General features: G+C 44.4%; 1 protein-coding gene across 4 annotated transcripts in view; it reads right to left on the reverse strand.

Moving 5' to 3' along the window:
• CBLB (Cbl proto-oncogene B) overlaps positions 1–16614 on the reverse strand; it is a 142459-nt gene that overhangs the window by 61431 nt on the left and 64414 nt on the right. For all 4 annotated transcript variants that reach the window (XM_044285290.1, XM_044285289.1, XM_044285288.1 and 1 more), the window contains exons 4-6: positions 16335–16491; positions 12414–12535; positions 12157–12294 (exon numbers count right to left, since the gene is read on the reverse strand). In XM_044285290.1, coding sequence (XP_044141225.1) covers positions 12157–12294; positions 12414–12535; positions 16335–16491 — 417 coding nt within the window. The remainder of the gene's footprint in view (positions 1–12156; positions 12295–12413; positions 12536–16334; positions 16492–16614) is intronic.

Genomic DNA, 16614 nt, shown 5'->3' on the forward strand with positions numbered 1-16614 from the left:
TAAAGCTGGCCAGCACGGCTGAATGCATTGGTCATTAGTGTCTTAAAGGTGTTGTCTGCTTTTTTTATATCGATGACCCATCCTCAGGATAGGTCATCAATATCAGAAAAGTGGCTGTAAGATTCTCCTTGCAATAAAGTGGTCTCACCGGCTGCACACAGCGATTGCTTCTCCTGTATGTATAAGGGGGGGGGGGGGGGGGAACTACCCGCTAGAATGTAGGCACTGAGAGCCTAAAAGCATTAAAAGAGCAATAGAGTATTAAAATAAGCTTATGCTGCACAGTTTGAAAGGACACATTGCTCTTCAGAGGTCCATACAAGGCGGCTACAATAAAGAATACAAATTAGCAATAAATTAGAAGGGGCATATGTTAAAATAAAACATACAACACATAATACAGTACGAATAGGTGTCAAACACCATAGTAAAGTGTTAAACTTTATACACCCCTTTCGGTCATCTAGGTTTTGAATGACATCATAATGAAGTTAAAGGGGTTCTGCAGTTTTTTTTAACATGATGATGTATCCTCTGGATAGATCATCAGCATCTGATCGGCAGGGGTCCGACACCCAGGACCCCCGACGATCAGCTATTTGAGACGGCAGTGGCGCTGGCAGTAGTGCCGCGGCCTTCTCGCTGTTTACCGCAAGACCAGTGACATCACGACTAGTATCAATGGCCTGGGCGGGGCTAAGTTCCGTTCACTTAAATAGAGCGGTCGCCCAGAAAAAGACCAGGGAGTAGCGAGTACAACCAGTGGCGTCGCCAGGGGGGGGCCCAGAGGGGGCCACGGCCCCCCCAACATCATGCTGGGCCCCCCCATGTGCCCCCCCAACTAAAATGCGCCCCCCCCCCCCCCCAGCGTCCCTGCTGCCAGCAGCATTCACTTGACTGATCCGAGTTCAGCTCAGCTCAGTCACAGTCTCTCTCTCACCTCACGCTGCTGGCAGCAGGGACGCAGGGAGCCGGAGCCTGAGGGAGGGACGGGGAGGAGCGTAATCTCAGAGTGGAAGCTGGCTTCTGCCAGCCCCACCCCTCCCCGCCCACCAACCAATCACCGACCAGAGCTGAGGGGGCAGGGCAAGCACAGCACACCAGCAGCTCTCTGAATCGAGTCGTCTGAGTCACACAAGTAAGTGCAGGGAGTCTAAGAATAGAAATGAATCGAATGAGTCACAAGTTAAAAGAATCTAAAGATCCGACTTAGTTTGTGACTCATTCGATTCATTGAGTTAAAAGAGCAGTGAGTCAGAGGGTAGAACAGCTAAGGCTACTTTCACACTTGCGCTTGATCGGATCCGTTCTGAACGGATCCGATCATATTAATGCAGACGGAGGCTCCGTTCAGTACGGATCCGTCTGCAATTAATAACTTAGAAAAAATTCTAAGTGTGAAAGCAGCCTGAGCGGATCCGTTCAGACTTTCAATGTAAAGTCAATGGGGGACGGATCCGCTTGAAGATTGAGCCATATGGTGTCATCTTCAAGCGGATCCGTTCCCATTGACTTAGGCTACTTTCACACTAGCGTTCGATCGGATCCGTTCTGAACGGATCCGCTCATAATAATGCAGACGGAGGCTCCGTTCAGAACGGATCCGTCTGCATTATATTAGCATATAAAAGCTAAGTGTGAAAATAGCCTCGTACGGATCCGTCCAGACTTTCAATGTAAAGTCAATGGGGGACGGATCCGCTTGAAGATTGAGCCATATTGTGGCATCTTCAAACGGATCCGTCCCCATTGACTTACATTGTAAGTCTGGACGGATCCGCACGCCTCCGCACGGCCAGGCGGACACCCGAACGCTGCAATCAGCGTTCAGCTGTCCGCCTGTCCGTGCGGAGGCGAGCGGAGCGGAGGCTGAACGCCGCCAGACTGATGCAGTCTGAGCGGATCCGCATCCATTCAGACTGCATCAGGGCTGGACGGCTGCGTTCGGGTCCGCTCGTGAGCCCCTTCAAACGGAGCTCACGAACGGACCCATGAACGCTAGTGTGAAACTAGCCTTACACTGAGGCTGAGGCTGCTTTTGTTGCAGCAGTGATAAGATTAAGGGACAGGAGAAGTGACAGATGACACAAGAGTTTAGATTACAGGTTGAATTAAATTAACCCTTTAGAATCAAATTGGCTTCTCAGGAGATATATATGTTAAAGGCATCTCATTCAGTAGCTATATAACTAAGGGCCCTTTCACACTTGCGTTGTCCGGATCCGGTGTGTACTCCACTTGCCGGAGGTACATGCCGGATCCGAAAAAACGCAAGTGTACTGAAAGCATTTGAAGACGGATCCGTCTTCAAAATGCGTTCAGTGTTACTATGGCAGCCAGGACGCTATTAAAGTCCCGGTTGCCATAGTAGTAGTGAGGAGCGGGGGAGCGGTATACTTACAGTCTGTGCGGCTCCCGGGGCGCTCCAGAATGACGTCAGAGCGCCCCATGCGCATGGATGACGTGTACATGCGATCACGTCATCCATGCGCCTGGGGCGCCCTGACGTCACTCTGGAGCGCCCCGGGAGCCGCACGGATGGTAAGTATGCCGCTCCCCGCTCCCCACTGCACTTTACCATGGCTGCCAGGACTTTAGCGTCCCGGCATCCATGGTAACCATTGAGAAAAAGCTAAACGTCGTATCCGGCAATGCGCCGAAACGATGTTTAGCTTAAGGCCGGATCCGGATCAATGCCTTTCAATGGACATTAATTCCGGATCCGGCCTTGCGGCAAGTCTTCAGGATTTTTGGCCGGAGCAAAAAGTACTGCATGCTGCGGTATTTTCTCCAGCCAAAAAACGTTCCGTTCCGGAACGGAAGACATCCTGATGCATCCTGAACGGATTTCTCTCCATTCAGAATGCATGGGTATAATCCTGATCAGGATTCTTCCGGCATAGAGCCCCGACGACGGAACTCTATGCCGGATCCGGACAACGCAAGTGTGAAAGGGGCCTAAGGGTGGGTTCACATCACCTTTATGGATTGTACTGTCAGTGTCAGACTGTTGTCACTGTGGGTAACAATGCACAACAGACAACAATTCACATTGCACACCACAGTGACAGCTTCTGACTCCTGTCTGACTCCTGACTCCTCCTGTCCGGCGTCAGCCTCAGCTTCCCTTTACTATAATAAATCACTCAATACTAGTAATCAGAGTTCAGAGAGAGCTGAAGAAGACGAGCCGACTGCAGCGCAGCAAGTAGTGAGTGAATCGAATGTATCAAGCATCTGCGCATGCACACCGGCACCTAGAGTCTTCGGTTCACTCAGCAGTCTGACTCACCAAGTGAACCGAATATCCGATTCATGAATTGGTTCATTTGAATGAGCTGATTCAAATGAACCGATTCACCTAAAAGATCCGAACTTCCCATCACTAAGCGGCGGTGCAGGGGAGGGAGAGGCGTGTCCCTTCCCCTTGCTCTGATAGGCTGCAGGCACTAGACCGGCAGCCTATCAGAGGCCGGCGCAGGCGCGCGATGACGTCATCGCGCCGCCTGAGCCATACAGCGTGGGACACAGGCCAGAAGAGGCCTGCATCGCATCGCTGACACTGAGGTAAGTATAATTTTTTTTTTTTTACAATAGTGATACTTGGGGGGGGGGGGGGGGGGGGACTTACCTAATAATGGCACATGATGGGGGGGCTTACTTAATGATGGCACATTGGGGGGGACTTACTTAATAATGGCACATGAAGGGGGGGTTCTTACTTAATAATGGCACATGATGGGGGGGCCTTAATACTGGCACATGATGGGGGGGACCTAATACTGGCACATGATGGGGGGGACCTAATACTGGCACATGATGGGGGGGACCTAATACTGGCACATGATGGGGGGGACCTAATACTGGCACATGATGGGGGGGACCTAATACTGGCACATGATGGGGGGGACCTAATACTGGCACATGATGGGGGGGACCTAATACTGACACATGATGGGGGGACCTAATACTGGCACATGATGGGGGGGACCTAATACTGGCACATGATGGGGGGGCCTTAATACTGGCACATGATGGGGGGGACCTAATACTGGCACATGATGGGGGGCTTATTACTGGCACGTAATGTGGGTCTTATTACTGGCACGTAATGGGGGGTTATTACTGGCACGTAATGGGGGGTTATTACTGGCACGTGGAGTCATCTATGGGGGCACTAAGAAGGGGTAATTTATACTTGCAAAATTAGGGCATCTACTGGGGCATTTTATACTGGTACATTATGGGGGCACTAGGAGGAAGGGGGAGAGGAGCACTATGGGGCATTTACTGGGGGCACTATATAGGGGTATTTTATACTGGCACATTATGGGGGACATTAGCTCAACTGGGGGCATAAGGGGGTATTTTTTGCATTGTCACATTATAAGGAGAATTATTACTACCGGGGGGCATTATGGTGGGCTTTATTACTCCCACATGGTATGACCCCTAGTAGCAGCACCAGCCTCTCCCTGCTCTGCTATTCCTCTGCCTCTTCTCCAAATCCTTATTATGAAATCTTTCTCATTAAGATAAAACACATCAGCTCCGCCGAGCCCCCGGCCAAAGTGTGGAATTGGCGTCCGAGACCCCCAAGGGCCAAGCCAAGTAACTGTAAGTCTTCATGTCAAATATGTTTGTTATACACATATAGCCTACACTGTGCCCCACAATATACAGTATACCGCCACGCTGTGCCCCACAATATATAGTATACCGGTACACCGTGCAGTCTGTTCTATAAGCACCCTTGTTCTGTGGTGGTGGACAGAAAATAATCTGGAAGTGCCCCTCCCGAGACCAGGCTCTGATCCGCCACTGGACCGCTCACAGGAGTGTACATTTCTTCTAAACTGTAATCCGTATCCTCTGACCTGCAGAAATCAGCACTCGCTCGATAAGAACTAACAGGCAGTACCTGTAGGCTGTAGCCTGGCCCTGTTTCCGAAGCTAGCCGAGTGGTGTAAGGTTAAGGTACTAGTAGAGATGAGCGGCCGCTTAATCCTGATTTAAAGTTAAAGTTACTGCAGGATATGGATTACGGTTTAGAAATGTCAAATGTACACTCCTGTGAGTGGCGGGGAGGGGGATCTGTGGATGACACTGTTATAGGGAGGGGGATCTGTGGATGACACTGTTATGGAGGGGGAAATGGGGATGACACTGTCATGGGGTGGATCTGTGGATGACACATATAGCATAAGATGCTATACATTGCACGGTATGTGGCATCCACAGATCCCCCCCATAGCAGTGTCATCCACAGACAGCTGGACTTTTCTTCCCTGTTGCGGTTTTAGGTATTGGGTAAAGTATCGCAGCATTTCTAAGTGTACTTGTGTAAATGTATCGTTGTTATAGCTGCCCCCCCTACTTTTGTCCTGGCCCCCAGTGTGCCCCCCCAAAATTTGAAAGCTAGAGACGCCACTGAGTACAACCAGCGTCTTATAAAGTAATCTGTGACAAAACACAACTTAAAAGGGGTCATCCACAATTTTAATACTGGTGGCCTATATCCACAGGATAGGTCATGAATATTAGATCAGCAGGGGTCTAACACCCCACACCCCAGGTGAATGCACGTTGTCTCATTTGTAGAGATGGCACAAAGTAATTACAAGATAGGTCATCAATATCAGATTGACGGGGGGCCGTCTCTAGACACCCCCTCTCCCTGATCAGCTGTTTCAGGAAAAATGCAGTGCTAGCGCAAGCACTGCATTCTCTTCGCCGTTTACCTGCTAGCCATCGGCGTCGCAGCAGCAAGCATGTGTAATTACAGCTCCTCCGTTCACTCACTTGAATGGAATGGGAGTGCAACAACTGCTCTCTCCTATTCAAGTCAATGGAACAGAGGAGCTGTAATTACACCTACTCGCTGCTGCAATGCCGATGGCTAGCAAGTAAACAGCTGATCGGCAGGGGGCGTCAGAAATTTGACCCTCACTGATCTGATATTGATGTGCTATCCTGAGGATAGGTAAGCTATATCGGAAACTGGACCACCCCATAAGGCCTTTTAACATGGTCTGATGCATAGACAATTTTTATGGAGAAACCAAACATTCTTGATAATTGCCTGATCATTGGCAGAGACAATAGCTGCAGCAATCACTCCTTTTGTATGGGGATAAATGACAGCTATTGCAATTGCTCACCCCCATACAGATTCATTGTTTGCCAGCATTAGATTCCTGTTTACACAGGAGGATATTCTGCCGCTAAAGATTTTATATTCCACACAAAAAGAGGAGATCACCAGATGAACCAACGTTTGCTCGTTAGTTTGTGCTCAGGCAATTGCTGGGAACGAGAGCTCGTACAAACGTTCATCCCTGATGATTGCCTGATCCTCCACCCATGTGAAAGGGCCTTTAGACATATGTGGGATTTTGTACTAATTTTTAGGGACAATCTACATCTCAGGCTCTATTTGGGTCAGACATGTAACTATTTAGCTATAAAAACACAAATTTGTATGCATTTATAGAAAAGTTGCAAGATGCCTATGACTGTAAAGTGCTGGGTTTCACTTTCACTATACTTCCATGTTTGCAGGGAAAAATGATATGGTTTATCAGATTTAACATGCGAAAAAACAAAAAGAATCCAGCCATTTTGACCTTTATCGTACTATTATAGATGTTAACTGCTTGGCAAGAAACCTGACCCCCGAGAAAGCATTCCTCCTCTACCATCACAGATCGTGCTATGGAAGCATCAGCGGCCTTTGGCGATATCCCATGTGGGGAGGCAACACAGGACACTAATTTATTATCAGATCATAGTGTTGTTCAGATCTCCTCATTGCAGGGCATGTATCGAGGGCCAGATACTACACCATTGCAGAATACCTCTACAGGTTTTAAAACACCCAATACAAGTTTCTATCCCATTCAGTCAAAATCTGTTGCCCTCGATAGATTCCAGGAACTAGTGGAGAAAGATCTCTGTTCTTTGAAAAATCATATTAGACATAAAAGTCATAATAAGAATTTATCTAGAGAAGAATATGCAGCTCTAGTGAATCTATCAAAGATGAAGGATGTCGTTATACGTACGGCTGATAAGGGGGGAGCAGTGGTGTTGGTTGATAATTTGCATTTTATAAACCACACTAACAGTATGTTGAAAGATAAAAATACCTATTCACTACTGGCAACTAACCCCCTCCCCCACTATCAGACTAAGGCCGAATGCAGGAGTGCACGGCGTCATTGGTTGCCATGACGCTGTGCGCTTCATGCCGCCGCTGCACTACAGTAATACACTGGTATAATCTATACGAGTGTATTACTGTAGTGCAGGGTGTCAGACCCCTGCCGATCAGAAGCTGATGATCTATCCAGAGGATAGATCAGTTAAAACAAAGTGCAGAACCCCTTTAAGACCTATAGTGGCGGGGATAGGGTCATACTCCAAACGACTTTCGGAGTGGGTCGATTCCCTGCTGCAACCCCTTGTGCCTCTTATACCTGGATATCTCAAAGACACCTGTAGCGTTCCTCCAGCATTTTCACCAGTTTAGATGGCAAAGAGAATATATGTGGGTTACTGCCGATATTACTTCGCTATATACTAACATTCCACACTATTTTGCAATTTTTAGCTTTAAAATGGTTTTTGGATATGTATAACAATTACACCCTGGAACTCCGTGATTTTCTTTGTACTGATTTTTTACTTAAGAACATAACTTTTTTATGTCTAATGGTTTATATTATTTACAATTATCCGGAGTTTACATCTGTGAAATGGTATGGGCGTTTCATCGATGACATGTTGTGGGTATGGCAGGGGGATGCAGAGGATTTGATGTCATTTGTGGAGTATTTAAACAATTGTGTTCCCTCTATCAAACTCTCCATGGTCAGTGATTTTTCTTCAATTGTATTTTTGGATCTCTCTTTGCGGGGAGATCCAAAGGATTATATAATGTATACTTGTACACACCGGAAAAATCACTGCGGGGAATACCTTGCTCCATGCATCATCCTGCCATCCCCCTCATGTAGCTACCAATATTCCCAGAGGGGAAATGCTGAGGGCTGGACGTAATTGTTCTACCCTTGATCTCTTTTCAAGGGAGGCCTCTGACATCTCAGTAAGATTGCAGACCAGGGGATATTCAGTGGAGAATATCCGTACAGCGAGGGAACATGCTAGAGAAGTAGATAGGAATTCTCTTGTGTTTACTCAGACCAAAAGCATTAAACAAATTAATAGAAGAAAATATAAGAAAAGAAAACGAAATAGAGTTTATGCACGGGGGCTGAGTGAACCGGTGACTTTTCACAAATTACAGTGATGAATATCCCTTCATCTGTAATATTTTACGCAAACACTTCCCAGTTATAGGTTATGATGAGGGTTGGGAAGATGTTGCCGAAGCAGGAATTAAATGTATAGCGAAAAAAGCACCGACCATTGGACAAAAAGCGAGTCCAAGTTAGAATACGGAAACATTTAAGTGACGTCCCGTCTGTTACAACTCGCAATGTGTCAGCAGCCGCTTTACGTCTGTTTACAAAGGCGATACCTCTGCGTTTTCTGTGCAGGGCATTGAAAGAGTAACCACACCGATCGGGGGGGGGGGGGGGGGGGGGGGTTGATCGTAGACAAACTGTTCAGCAGGGAAACTTATGGGATGTTTAATCTTGGAACGTGTATACCGATGGGATTGAATAAGAAGCATGATTCAACCTTGCAATATAAATAATATTTCTCATCTGTACTGAGCCTCCGTTCCACTTGGCCGGATTCTCCTCCCTCCTGCTGAATCCTATTTACCGTCTGGTGTGGATCGCCGGTGGTGTGTATTATTCAATCAAGTGGGTGTTTCACGTCAGTGTATAAAACCTAGGTTTTTAAGTCTGTTTGTTTGTCTTGATGAAGGGCTAAGATGTAATAGCCCGAAACGCGTCACAGCAATTTGTCCTGATTGAGGTCTGGATTTTATGGACGACGATTAAAAAGCAAAATTTTACGTGGAGCTGGATTCTATTTGTTTTTTCGCAGTCCGTACCTGACCGAGTCCAGGTCTGATTTTCCGTGCTCCGTTGGGAGGTTGCAGGTGAGAGCTGCAGTGATTTTCCTTCACTTCATCATCAGATTTTACATGCATTTGTCAAAAGTGTGAAAAGAGCACTGAAAGGGTTAATACTGCATTATCTACAAGTAGATCCAATGCTATAGATCAAACAGACTGCAAATCTACAGATGATCCAAAAACAAGTAAAATATGGCATCAGTTACACTCTGAAGAGAAGCAGTCCCAGTTGCCCACAAGTCTGTCACTTCAGACGCCAAGTACAATTTATTTCACACCGTGATAAAATCTTTGATATTTCTGCTACATTGTACATGATCGGGACCTTTTCCAACCAGGAAATGGAATGATTATTTTTTGTGATAAACTATGTTAGCTTCCACTTTCCACTTAAGTTAAAAAAAATAAAAAAAAATTACCATCATTTCTAAACCAAGCAGAAACAGATCACTGTAAGCCGATCAGGAAACCTTTATTCCACCCCCGGTCTATTAACAACATCAGTGACTTGATCTTGCTGTGAATTGATGAATAGTACTCCAGGTGGATCCGTCACACATCCGTAATAATGGGTCCGCATCCATTCCGTAAATTGCGGAACGGGTGCGAACCCATTCATTCTCTATGGGGACGGAATGGATGCGGAGAGCACACTATGTGCTCCGCTTCCGCATTTCCGGAGAGCGGCCCCGCTCTTCCGGTTCGCGGCTCCCGAAAAAAAAAAAAAAAAATAGAACATGTTTTATTCTTGTCCGCAATTGCGGACAAGAATAGGCATTTCTATGGGGGTGCTGGCCGGGTGTATTGCGGATCCGCAATGCACTACGGATGTGTGAATGGACCCTAAACCAGAGCACAGTGAGAAGAAAGTGGAGTATGAGGGTCATTTACTTATAATCTCAGGTTCTTGATGGCCGACTTAAAAACCTATGAAAATCTAAATCTGGACAAGGTTTCTGAAAATTTGACACTCCTGGTTGGCTGGTATACTTCAGAAAAGTTAAAAACAGGGACAAGCATAAAGAAGCTATGACAGGGCCAAAACGTCATGGTTAGACTGGGTTAGGTTTTCAGAGGTGTTCCTGGTATCCTGTGGTTAGTACCTTCCAATATTTGGTCCAGGAAAGGACAACCAGTGAACTGGCAACAGGGTTTTGGCTACAAAAGGCTTAATAATGCATATTGGGAGTGAAAGCTAGGTTGTCAGGTTGCTTCTTGGTGTCAATGGGTCAGCAATCTGCAAAATGTGGCCAAAGATATGACACACACTATTTTCTGAGGTGTGGAGATATGGACCTGGAAGAACACAAAAGGGATTCTGTGGGTTTCCAGGTCCGTGTGTACACCCTGCAAAAGACGGAACATGTCCTAGATTTCACATCTTGCGGATCATGGACCCATTGAAGTCAATGGGTCCGAACTGCATGGTGGGGTGTACACAGTCAGTACCAATGTTTTGCAGGTCCACTGTTTGAGTCCTGCAACATGGGCATGACTGGCCCATGGTCATGTGCTTGTGGCCTGATATTCTACAAACCTTTCTTGAATAGGATATAAGACTTAAGAATTCAAGGTGTTGCCTTCAGATTCCCCAGCTCTCAGTTGAATATGCTGGAAAAGTCTGATCCATGGATGCACAACCTAACAATTTACAGGACTTGCATAGTGTGATCCATTTCTGCCAGTTACCACATGGGATTTCTGCGACATAGCGCAAGCTTTGTTGTCAAAAAGGCAGGATACATCATTTGCCACCTATACATGACTAGACCTAAATCTCACTCTGCATCATGAACTGATCTATGGAATTTGACCCTGCCCAACCATAAGCAAAACCTAGCGCATGTACTAGAAAGTCATATTTTCAGGACTTCGTTTTTGACGTCTTTGGCTTCGTCCCCAGAGAATCTGCTTTTAAATTAGAAATGTGAATGTGGACTCATTACTGAGAAGAGAAGCCATGATATATCTAGTGGGTCACTGGCTCGTTTGTCATGCTATACTAGGTATGTCATTGGCAGTGAAAGGACAAAAGCACACAGAAAATGCACTCATTTTATATGCAAACTGAATGAAACGGCACAAATGTATTTAGAGTAATTTATCTTTAGCTAGACCCACAAGCATCCTCCTGCTAATACTCGGCAATGAACAACCCCCTGCTTTGTTAATCTATGGGGATTATGAATGAGCGACAGCAAGCTCCTCATGAGTGTTTATGGCTGTACCGCCAATAATGGAGAAGACATGTCAGAAGGAAAAAAAAAAAAACTGCTGATAAAAGCAAGGACTTGCTATGCACACCTTTGGTTGCAAATATTCATTTTTTATTATTATTGCATTGTACTAATTTTGAGCTAAAAATAATTTTTTCAATTAGTCTTTATTTAAAAAATTGAGCCGTTTTCCCTGCACAGCTTTGAGTTTATCTAGTAACTGGTAGAGTTCAGCAAACCTGCCTTTTGGCAAGTTTGAGTTCGGGTTTTAAGTGAATTACGTAATAGATTCCGTTCTCAAAGAATCCATCAGTAATTCATTGCCGGCATGCCGCATAATACAAGTGCATGGCCAGCTCCCAGGGTTCTGTTCTGCTGGCCATACACTTCTATTATGACGGCATGCAAAACGGAATGCCTCTCAATGCCGGCATTGAATTAGGTTATAGATTTCATGAGAATGGAATCCATTACGTAATTCACTTAAACCCCCAACCCAAACCTGCCTAAAAGGCAGGTTCGCTCAACTCTAGTAACTGGTTCCGAATTTTTTTGGGTGCTCGGTCAGGCAAGGAGCTGATGGGCTTCTTATCTCTGACCTTACAAATACTGATTATAGCTCACATTCCTACTGATAAAAATGTGGCTTAAATAAGTCTTTATGACCTTTTAGTAATTTATAGATAAGGGTTATTAGATGACCGGCATAAAGTAAAAGTACCATTCACACAGTCTAGAATAACAGTTAACCCTTTTTGTTTTTTGCTGGCACTATAACCACTGGGGCCACTACATATTTCACATTCACCACACAGTAAATGGGCCTGTCTGTACCAGTCTGGTCCAGTATACAAACTATTATTTCCCGCATTTCACACAAGTACTTACAATCCTTCTCGACTGCCATCAATCAGAGCTTGAAACAAGGGTTTGTTATGAGGTATTGTCTGCAGGATATTCCCATCACTAGTCACATAGCCAATAGCCCACTGTCCCAGTCTTGTGCAACTTAACCTAAAAATGTAACTGGGAGAGGTAGAAAAGGTAAAATCCAATTGAAAGCAAAATAGAGAAGGCGTAAATGCATATATCTGCATGCAATAAAAAAAGAAAAAGACAAAAGGGAGAGAAAAAAAATGGTTTACCTTCCTGGCTTACTGCTGTACTTCTGTAAACGTGCCTTGACTTCATCATAGGTTAAAAAAGCCATATAGCCTGGATGAGTCACTGCTAAAAAGTTCCAGTTCCTTAGTATGGAGCCCCAGGGCTGAGGGGGGAGAAAAATAAAGACACTATAGGATTCATCTTCAAACCTTTCTAATGTGTGTGCAGTTTGATAGAGATGTTGGATATTTTATGATTAAACCTTGGGTTGAAGAAAATGGAGACATTGCCTTACTAATAGTTTTCACAAAAGGGTTTGTACAGGATTAAAAAAAAAAAAAAAAAACATGACTGACTTCTTCTAGAAACAGTGCCACACTTGTCCACAGGTTGTGTCTGGTATTGCAGCTCCATTGAAATGAAGGCCCTATAAACATGACAACTGGAATCTGATCGCTTTCTATGTGCACACATCTGCCCCTTCTTTGACTGAACCCCAGGTGAGAGCTTCTGATCTGAAATTATCTGGGGATGCACTACTATAGTTTCCACCTTCCATTTATTGAATTGTGATCTGTGAAGGGTGTCTCTCTAGATCAGCGCCACGTGTTAATCCATTGCGCCTAAAACTGGCAGATCAATCTCTGCCCTGTTCTGAGACTCTACTGAAGGGGTGCATCTCTGCTTCTTGACACGAGTGACCTACTGCCAACCTTTTTCGGAGATATCAGTCGGTGGTGTCGCATAGCAAATGCCTGCCTCCATCTTTTATTTATTTACCGCAAAGTATACTGGACCACAGCTTCACTTAAAATCATAGACTACTGCACTTTTAAAGTATACCAATGTATACCGACTAAATGTAAGGCTCCTTTCACATGAGCGTGACGGATTAGGTCCGGATGCGTTCAGGGTGCGTTCAGTGAAACTTGCACTATTTGGCAAGCAAGTTCAGTCAGTTTTGTCCGCGATTGGGTTCAGTTGTTCAGTTTTTTCTGCGCGGGTGCAATGCGTTTTGATGAGTTTTTCACACGCGTGATAAAAAACTGAAGGTTTACAAACAACGTCTCCTAGCAACCATCAGTGAAAAACGCATCGCACCCGCCCTTACTTCCGGATGCAATGCGTTTTTCACATAGCCCCATTCATATCTATGGGGCCAGGGCTGCGTGAAAAACGCCGAATATAGAACATGCTGCGATTTTCACGCAACGCAGAACTGATGCGTAAAAAACAACACTCGTGTACACAGACACATTGAAATGAATGGGTCAGGATTCAGTGCGGGTGCTATGCGTTCACGTCACGCATTGCACCCGCGCGGAAATCACGCTCGTGTGAAAGGGGCCTAAAATCGTCCACTTCCGAGTCCCCTGGCTGGGAGGACATCAATTGTTTTTACCAGCTGTTACCAGCAGAGGGCAGCACATTGCAGGAGTGGTCATTCTGGGAGCAATAAGTGGTACCCAGCTCTGTAATGGGGGGCTGTGAGTATTAGATTATTAACACATCAGTGAGGATTGAAGGTACTAGGTGAACAGTTGGGCACTGAAGGCACCATACATCTGGGCTACAAACGACACACTAACATAGTGCACCATTTGATACTATAAGGGGGCACTCTCCAGCAAAGTGTGCACAGTTTCTGGGCTCCGTACTGCACTATGTACTCAAGAACCATGTGGCATTTTGCAATAAAGTCATATAGAAATAAGAGAATAGCCAAAATACACGTCGGTGCACACAGATGAATGCCTGTAGGTCTACACTAACTAAAAATTCACATTTGAAATATTATTAAACAAAGTGATAATCCTGAAAATATCAGTTTGACCACAGCATGCAGATTGGCAAAAAAATAAATCAAATCATATTCTAGATGACTGTTTAATGTCTGGCTGAAAAAGACATGGGGTCATTTATCAAAATGGTGTAAAATAGAACTGGCTTAGTTACCCATAGCAACCAATCAGATCCCACCTTTCATTTTTCACATCTCCTTAAGAAAATAAAAGGTGGAATCTGATTGGTTGTTATGGGCAACTAAGCCAGTTCTACTTTACAACAGTTTGATAAATGACCCCAATAACTTCCACATTTTACAGCGCAAAACTTAAAAAGTGTTCCTTTTAGCAGAAAGCCCTGAAATCAGCTTAGTGGAAACGCTGGTCAAGAAGTGTTTAAGAGGAACAAGCCGGCGGTATTTGGATTTAGAAGAAATTCATTTAACACGCTTTTGTCATGATGGCCTCAAAAGTGGATTTTTTTTTTATCTTCACAGCAGAAAGACTTGAGCTAAAACACCAACTAAATCAGTCAGTGTATGCCGAGAACGATCCAACAGTGATCTGAAACGCTGGAACTAATTATAGAGATGCTCCTTCACTGAGGGGGGGGGGGGGAGACTACTGGTGCGAATCTAATAGGAGGCCAGTGGGGGCACGCCTAGCTTATCACAGGGTTATGTTTAGGCAAAACACAGCTTTTCACAGTATTTTTTTAAGTAGTAATATTTACCAGTTTATTCATTTCCCAGTAATTCATGGCCGATACCTCCATTCAGGAAGAGGAAGACTACTATGACGACTAACGTACCCCATCACTAGCAATTTTGAGGCTTATTCTAATATTTACCAGTAAAAAACATGGCTCCAGGTTTTCGCAGATGCAATTGAAAAACGACTGCCATTCATTTTACCTACATCCTACATTCACAATTAGAAAAAATTACACACACAGCGGAAATTGTCCTGATTATTATTGACCTTTTTAAGTCCTACTTACCTTAGTGAACCCCTGCTGGTAACTACTTCCTGATGCCTCTCAATACACAGGAAATGACCGTGCAGCCAGCTACTAGCGGTAGCAGCGACGCGCTTCATCCAGCTAAAACTGTTCGTATAGACACATAGCTGTGGTTCACCTGATTGAAATGCTGTTTTTCCTTTTGCTGATCAGAGGCTCCGTTACTGAGAAACATGTAGAATCCAATGTGGAAGTGGCATGTGGTTTGTACTGGAGTCCAGGCCCATTCACTTGAATGGGACTGAGCTGCGCCTAGGCCATGTGACCGGCCTCGGAAGAGGCTGCAACCTCTTCAAACAGCTGATCAGTGGGGTAGGTTATCAATCTCTTACACCAGGAAATTCATAAAACTTCTTAGGTAAACTTTGTAAGGCTATGAAAACCCACTGTTACAAAGGAAAAGGAAAACGAGTAGTAATCAGTATGTAATAGAATCCAAATTAATGGAAACCACATGCCACTTCCACATTTGATTCTACATGTTGCAATATTACTAACTTATGTTGTTCTGCTTTGAAGTAACTGAAAAACATGACAAATATGTTTAACGCAAAGTTCCACTTTCGATGTCACTTTAGCGCTTCTATTTAACAATATACCATTTAGCTTTGGCCAATTCCTTTTTGGTAGGATTCCCTGTCATCCATTTGTTTTCCTGGAGACCCTTCTATCAGCTGAAATCAACAGGCAGAGTTTAGCGTTCCGTTCTTCTGATCGGTCAGAACATCAGAAAAAGAAAAAAAAAAACTGATCAGTTATTTTGAGCATCAGTTATGATCAGTTTGCGTCTCTTCCGTCAAAGAGAAGAGATATTTTTGACCAGAGAAAAAGTACTGTGTGCAGGACGTTTTCTCTGATGAAAGGGACACAAACTGATCATAACTGAGGCTCAAAATAATGGATTTTTTTTTATTCTTATGTTCTTCGGGAAGAAGAATGGGATGCTAAACAGTGATGTAAACTTAGCCTAAACCTGCCAGGGATTGTTTTTTTTTAGGTGCTAGGACATTGGAAATAAAAATGGAGCAATTTAGGTGAGAGATGGAACTTCATTTTTCACCAGAGAACCAGTTAGATCTTCCAAAGAAAGCCAGAATTGGACAATCACCAAGAGAAAAATGAAAGCCATCACATATTATTTAATGATCTCAACTCACCTGAAATAGTCTTGTAAAAATATCAAACTCAAATACAGATATGTAATCATTACATGTCAAGTCAATGGTGGACTTAAGAGCCATTGCTTCTAAGCCAGATGTGATTTGATGAACTTCATGAAGGCACTGTCTGAAGACTTTCCAGGGCACAATGGTTCTGTCAGTGTAAGGAAAAGAAATTAAAAGCATTATCTATTATACTACCAGATAAGAAAAAAAAATATATATATATATATATTATATACACATACACACACTTTGAAGTTCAAAGTTTACAAGA

The sequence above is a fragment of the Bufo gargarizans genome, chromosome 3, assembly GCF_014858855.1.
Source record: "Bufo gargarizans isolate SCDJY-AF-19 chromosome 3, ASM1485885v1, whole genome shotgun sequence".
In the NCBI taxonomy this organism is placed as follows: Eukaryota; Metazoa; Chordata; class Amphibia; order Anura; family Bufonidae; genus Bufo; species Bufo gargarizans.